The sequence below is a fragment of the Triticum urartu genome, chromosome 7A (genome assembly GCF_056163025.1).
Source record: "Triticum urartu cultivar PI428250 chromosome 7A, HENAU_Tu73, whole genome shotgun sequence".
NCBI lineage: Eukaryota > Viridiplantae > Streptophyta > Magnoliopsida > Poales > Poaceae > Triticum > Triticum urartu.
Genome location: NC_141879.1, coordinates 65,818,124 through 65,825,231, shown reverse-complemented (window position 1 = coordinate 65,825,231; position 7,108 = coordinate 65,818,124). Strand labels below are relative to the sequence as shown.

Here is a 7,108-nt window from a genome sequence, read left to right as displayed (position 1 = left end):
TTTGGTACCATCACCAGGTTTGCTAGCCAGTCCGGGAGTTTTATTTCTCTAATGAATCCGGCCTCCAATAACTGGCTAGTTCCTCTCCCATAGCTTGTCTCTTAGGTTCGGAGAAACGCCGAAGGGTCTGCTTGACCGGCTTGAATCCCTTTAGAATATTAAGGCTGTGCTCAGCCAGCCTGCATGGGATTCCTGGCATGTCTGAGGGGTGCCAGGCGAATATGTCCCAATTCTCGCGCAGGAACGACTCTCGTAGTGCGGCGTCCACAACGGGGTTTAACTGTGCCCCGATGGAGGCTGTTTTTGTAGGGTCCGTTGGGTGGACTTGGAATTTGACTATTTCATCCGCTGGTTTAAAAGAGGAGGACTTGGATCTCTTGTCAAGTATCACGTCATCCCTGTCCACTGTGGAGCGTAGCACAGTTAATTCCTCGGCCAAAAGGGCTTCAGATAGTGCCTCGAGTGCCAATGCGGCTGTTTTGTTTTCAGCGCGGAGTGCTGTGTCCGGATCACTAGCGAGAGTGATGATTCCGTTGGGCCCGGGCATTTTAAGCTTCATGTATCCATAATGGGGTATGGCTTGGAAGATCATGAACGCCTCCCGCCCTAAAAGGGCGTGGTATCCGCTACTAAATGGGGCCACTTGGAATGTAATTTCTTCGGACGTATAGTTCTCCGGCATGCCGAATACCACATCTAGTGTGATTTTCCCAGCACAGCGTGCTTCCCGACTGGAGATGATTCCTCTAGAGGTTGTGCTGCTTTGCTCAATGCGGTTCCAGTCTATTTCCATTTTTTGAAGAGTTTCCTCATAGATGAGGTTTAATCCACTGCCGCCGTCCATGAGTACTTTGGTGAGTCGAATGCCGTCCACAATTGGACTGAGGACCAGTGCAGCTGGTGCTCGAGCTGTTCAGAATTTAGGTTCGTCACTGGCATTGAAGGTAATAGTCGTGTCACTCCATGGATTTATTGCTGCCGTGTGGCAGATTTCGACAAGGCTGCAGAGTGTTCGCTTGCGCTTATTATTTGATGCGAAGGTTTCAAAGACTGTTAATACCGTATTGTTATCCCTGGGATGGTGCTCTGTGGCATTCGGGATGAGAAGATCCTCGCCACTTTTGGCCACCTGCCGGAGTACCCAACATGCTCTAAGGCTGTGCGTTGGTATAGTATCTGCTGTACTATGAATTTTGCAGGGTCCGTTGAGCCATCCCTACAATACGGTTCCATGCCCTGTAGAGGGTTTTTTCTTCTTTATAATTAACTCGGGCGTCTTATGATCGTGCACCCTTTTACTTCGGACTAGGTGTATATTTGGAGCCGGATTATCCCAAAATTTCGTTTCGGTTTTTCAGGAGCTTTCCATCGCACAGTACTTTCGTACTATGGACGCCAAGTCAGCGAAGCGTGATATGTCACGGCGACTTATGGCGTTAAGAATTCCCTTGTCTGTGCAATTATTGCGGAAAAATGAGACTGCGTCTTCCTCGCAACAGTCCTTAACCTTGTTCATCACAAAGAGGAATCTGTCCCAATAACGATGTACTGTTTCCTGGAGCGCTTGCCTGATGTGGGAAAGATCGTTTATGTTTGGGTGGGTGGGTGGATTTAAGTCCGAACCCTTACCCGATCTGAGACCCGAGGGCCGAGGAGTTTCCAATCTTGGAAGTTCGGGTTCCGGGATGTTGCCCGATAAGTCTGGCCCGCCGCCTGACTCTAGGTTCAGGGCTTGGATGATGTCCTACGGTAAATGGGTATCCGGCTCGGAGAGCTCAGGAATCCGGACATAATTAGTCCTCAAGATAGAGGAAGAATCGCCGCATTGTTCCTCCACCACCGCAATATGATGGGTGACCGGTGGAGAGTTAATCTCCCCTTGATCGGGTTTAAGCCCAATCCGATCATAGTCCCTAGCGACTCCCAATGCGGCGATGCGATCCAAGAGCTCGTTTAGGGATGAGAGCTCCATTGGATCCATCTCCTCGGCAAATTCCGAGCCGACGTGGAGGCTGTTTTCGATGACCCGAGAAGTCATCGTCGGTGCAGCAGCCGAACGGGCGGTCATGATGAAACTGCCTAGCCGGAGGGTTTGGCCGACAGCCAGGGCTCCCCCGGCGGTAATGTTGTTTTTAACAACGAGACGAGGCATCCTTCCTTATGGTAACGACACAGTGGAACTCTCAAAGAAAGCACCAATGTCGGTGTCAAAACCGGCGGATCTCGGGTAGGGGGTCCCGAACTGTGCGTCTAAGGCGGATGGTAATAGGAGGCAGGGGACACGATGTTTTACCCAGGTTCGGGCCCTCTTGATGTAGGTAATACCCTATGTCCTGCTTGATTGTTCTTGATAATATGAGTAGTACAAGAGTTGATCTACCACGAGATCGAAGAGCCTAAACCCTAGAAGCTAGCCTATGGTATGATTGTATGTTGTCCTATGGATCGACTAAAACCCTCCGGTTTATATAGACACTGGAGGGGGCTAGGGTTACACAAGGTCGGTTACCAAGGAGGAGATATACATATCCGTATTGCCTAGTTTGCCTTCTACGCCAAGTAAAGTCTCATCCGGACACAAGACAAAGTCTTCAATCTTGTATCTTCATAGTCCAACAGTTCGGGCAAAGGATATAGTCCGACTATCCGGAGACCCCTAATTCAGGACTTCCTCAGAAGGTCTCATCAATCGGACCAATGGCTGCTTGTGTAGAGTCATCAACTTGGATTCTTGTATCGACGATGCAAGATCATAACAACATTTTTTTTACAAAAATGACAGACCATACTATATGTTATCCTCTATAACATTATGCTCCCTTGTTTTAAAGAGCTTACATTTAATTGTGATCTAAAATTGGAATTGAATCACCTGATTTTGACCATGTAAACAATTTCTCAAAGCTCGCTTATACTATATACTATGCTTCCTAATTTTTAAGGCCTCATAATTAATTGAGGTTGTTAATTTAAAACTGGGTCACCTGATTTTGACCGGGTCACCTAATTTTTTAATATTTTAATTCACTATGTTTTATAATTTTCAAGCCCTTTCATAATTGAGGTATTCAATTTTAGATTTAGTTTTCGATTTTGATCGGGCCAACAATTTTTCAAATCAATCAATAGCAACCGCGATATAAAACACATAACAATTCCGTCCACCCTCCCACCACCTAGAAAAAAGAAGCGCCGTCATGTGATACTGTAGCACCAATATACTGCATGCAGCCACCGGCATAGAAATGTTCCCACATAAAAATAGATTGGTTATTGGATAACACATAATCATACCACGACAGGCCACAAAATCACCGCATTATAAATAAAAATAAAACACATTGTACCACCCCGCCCCTACCAAACTAATTTTTTTCCATCAGTTGCAAAATATAAAGGATGTTGGTTTTTTCGAAAGTCAAATTTCTTTAACTTTGATCAAGTTCAGAGCAAAAATATAGACATCCACAATATTAAACAAAAAAAGAATGAAAATTAATTTCATGATGAATTTAATCATACCGATTTGATATTATGAATTTTGATATATTTATCTACAAATTCGATCAAACTTGAAAGGTTTGACTTCTCAAAAAAATACACCCTATTTTAAAACAAGGTGAGTAATCTTTTTTAAGAAACCCAATAATACCAACGGCGCAGTAAAGTGCGCCCAACCCTTCTAGTAAGCGACTACGCGTAAAGGGTAATCTACAATGACTGCGCGTTCAGGGTAATCATTTTCTGAACTAATGCAGTATCGACCAATAATGAAGAGCACTGCATACAGTGATCTACAATCTTTCATCTTCCATTTTGTGCGATCTCTGAAAATGTATGCTTACATATTTGATTTGATGGTTGGTATTTGTGCTGTCTGTTGTGTGCATGATGATTTATATCTCTGAAACTGCACTATGATCGACTCTGTTTCTCTCCTCCTCTCCTTCAGAGTTTCCCGCTCGCTGGCGCCTCCTCGGATCCCATTCCGAGGACCCTCCTCCAGAACCAGTGCTCGCGCCACACCCTGTCCACCTGCTCGATGGGCACCCCCCTCGTCTCCGGCAGCAGGAGGTACACGAACGCCGTCATGGCGGCCAGCCACGCCGCGAAGAAGAAGAATATGCCGGCCCTCATGTGGCACAGCATGGCCAGGAACGTCTGCGCCACGAACACCGTGAACACGAAGCTCGTCGCCACCGTCACGCCCTGCCCCGCCGACCGCACCTCCAGCGGGAAGATCTCGCTCGGCACCAGCCACCCCAGCGGCCCCCACGACCACCCGAACCCGGCCACGTACACCGCGATCAGGAAGATCAGCGCCGCCGCCCATGTCTTGCTCACGCCGCCGTCGTCGCCCAGTTTCGCCGCCATGATGGCCCCGATTAGCAGCTGCGACGCGAGCATCTGCGTGCCGCCGGCGAGGAATAGCGTGCGGCGGCCAAACCGGTCGACGAGGAACATAGAGAGGAGGGTGGACGCCGCGCCGACGACCCCCGTGACCACCGCGGACAGGAGCGACGCGCTCTCGCCCATGCCGATCGTGCGCAGCAGCACCGGCGCGTAGAAGGCGATCGCGTTGATCCCCGTCACCTGCTGGAAGAAGGGGATCGCCACGGCCATCACCAGCTGCGGCCGGTACTGGCGCTGGGTGAGGAGCATCCGCAGGCCGCTTCTGCCGGTTGCCATGGCACCGCTATCGGCGGCGGCGACGATGCAGTCGAGTTCGCGGTCGACGTCGTCGGTGCCGCGGATCTTACGCAGCAAGAGCGCCACGTCCCGGCGGTCCTTGCCCTGCTGGACGAGGCTGTTGGGCGTCTCCGGGAGGAAGACCGCGCCGACGAGCAGGAGCCCGGCCGGCACGGCGGCGAGGGACAGCGAGACGCGCCACCCCCAGCCTCCCTTGATCTTCTCCGTGCCGAAGTTGATCACGTTGGCTGCCAGCGCTCCGACGCCGACGCTGAACTGGAAGCCGTTGCTGAACGCGCCGCGGTGTCGCGGCGGCGCCATCTCAGACAGGTAGAGCGGCACGGCCTGGTTCGCGAAGCCCAGCCCGACACCGAGGAGCACGCGCCCCAGGATGGCCATGTAGACGTTCAGAGACGCACCTCCGACCGCCGCGCCGGCGAGGAAAGCGGCACCGCCAAGGAGCATGGACGGGCGGCGGCCACGACGGGCCGTGACGCCGGAGGCCAGGAAGGTGGTGAGCAGGCCGGCGACGTAGAGCGAGGAGGTGAAGGCGGTGAGCAGCTGGCTGTCGAACTTGCAGTAGTTGCTGACATGGGAGTCGCCCTTCATCCGCCGGTACACCTCCGGGAAGAACTTGCGGAGGAACGGCTCCATGGAAGACACCCCGCCAGCGATCCCGATGTCGTAGCCGAAGATGGCGCCACCCATGCCGGCGGTGATGCACGACAGCACCACGAACATGGTGACCCTTCCGCCGCCGCCTCCGTCATTGCTCTCGGAGACGCCGACGCTGCCGGCCGCCATAGCTGCGTGAGGCCACGTACTCAGTAATGGTTATCTTTGCAGCAGCGCAGTTGTGGATCGTGCGTGGCATGGGTGGACGGTACAAAACAGTTCGTCCACTGACTGATCGCCATGGCTGACTGGTCCGTGTGTTGACTGGTAAGAGATTGCGATGCTGATTTTGTTTCCTTCTTCTTGTGCAATCTCGTCTACAAATTAATCAACAAGGCGCTGTCAGTGACCAGCACAAGTAGCCATCCATGGCGATTTCTTCCTGTTATTTTACTCACCACAGATTGTGTTGACTGGTTTGGTTTGAGAGACATGTGAAGCTGATTGCCTATTTTGCCTTTTTCGTTCTTGTGCTATTGTAACTTGACACGTTTCACATACCGATTTGTTGCTTCCTCTTGTGAAAGTAGAACGAACCAATATACTACTCCATCGGGCTCCACAATTTATTGTAAAGAATAAATTTATTTTTCTTATCTGGCCTTGTTGGCATGTCCAAACTCTGAACTACGCTACCCAGTTGAATATAGAAAGGTGTGGAAGAGTCGTCATACCAGTCTCAACCTTAGAGCATCTCCAACAGGTGCGGCAAAAGACGCGCCCGCGCGATAAAATTTGGTTTTAGCGCGCGCTGACTGGTTCCGCGCGCTCCAGCGATGGCGGGAACTTACCGCGTGCGGGAGAAAGCGGCACGCGGCGTGGTAGATTTGACGCGCCGCTTCGCGCGCACCTATAAAATGCCGCTCTCGGCACGCGCACAGACACAGCTACGCGCCCTCCCCTCGCAACCTTGCCGCTTCGCCACCTCGCCGCTTTCCGCGCCACCACGGCGCCACCATGCCGCCGCGCCGCCGGGGTTCTTCGGGCTACCGCGGCGTCCGCGAGCGCCCCAACGGCTGGTACTTCGCCGAGATCCGGTCCGGCGACGTCCGGCTCGGCCTCGGGTCGTTTCGGAGTGTGTACGAGGCGCCCGCGCATACGACGCGGCGGCGTGGCGCTTGGATAGGTCCCGGTCGTAGATGAACTTCCAGGACGTCTTCACACGCGAGCAGGCGCAGCGCATCGCCCCTCCGCCGCGTCTCATCACCGACATGGACCGTGCCGACCACGCTCGGCGCTGCCGCCGCCTCCTCATCGCCGAGGAGGACGAGCGAGCCATGGCGGATTGGCGCCGTCGCCACCCGGAGGACTTCGCCGACGAGCGTGCCTACTGGGCGGAGAGGACGGCAAAGCGCCGCACGGAGTGGGCGGACCGGCGTCGGCGGAAGGCATTGGCGAATGCGCAGTGCGATATCGTTGAAGCAGGTGGGAGGTCGATCTTCACGTCAGACCATGAACGTTGGGACGACATATGGCTCGATACCTCGGACAACACCGACGAGGATGGTGATGATGGTAGCGACTTGGAGTAGTTTCTATCTATGTATGCCGTAGTAGTTTCTATCTAGTTGCATCGTAGTTCTATCTATCTATGCTTTCGAACTATCTATCTGATTGCACCGATGTAAAATACCTTTATATCCTTTTTTATCTATGCAATTTATCGTTTTTATTATCTTAATATTTATCTATGCTTTCGAAAATGTTGTAAAAATGAGCGTGCATGCTGCATTTTTGCGCGCTG

General features: G+C 52.2%; 2 protein-coding genes across 2 annotated transcripts; one reads left to right on the top strand and one right to left on the bottom strand.

The window, feature by feature from the left end:
• Positions 1-3,790: 3,790 nt before the first annotated feature.
• LOC125523482 (hexose carrier protein HEX6-like) lies at positions 3,791-5,643 on the bottom strand. The gene has a single exon (XM_048688517.2). It carries the CDS (start codon positions 5,491-5,493, stop codon positions 3,949-3,951), a length of 1,545 nt encoding a protein of 514 aa, XP_048544474.1. The 5' UTR covers positions 5,494-5,643; the 3' UTR covers positions 3,791-3,948.
• An 860-nt stretch (positions 5,644-6,503) lies between these two features.
• On the top strand, positions 6,504-6,896 carry LOC147957841 (uncharacterized). Its single transcript, XM_087531868.1, has one exon. The coding sequence runs from the start codon at positions 6,504-6,506 to the stop codon at positions 6,894-6,896; it is 393 nt and encodes a 130-aa protein (XP_087387994.1).
• Positions 6,897-7,108: the final 212 nt, after the last annotated feature.

Bases quoted from the DNA above. Each gene is read 5' to 3' on its own strand.
- LOC125523482 (XM_048688517.2), bottom strand. From the start codon at position 5,493: ATGGCGGCCGGCAGCGTCGGCGTCTCCGAGAGCAATGACGGAGGCGGC.
- LOC147957841 (XM_087531868.1), top strand. From the start codon at position 6,504: ATGAACTTCCAGGACGTCTTCACACGCGAGCAGGCGCAGCGCATCGCC.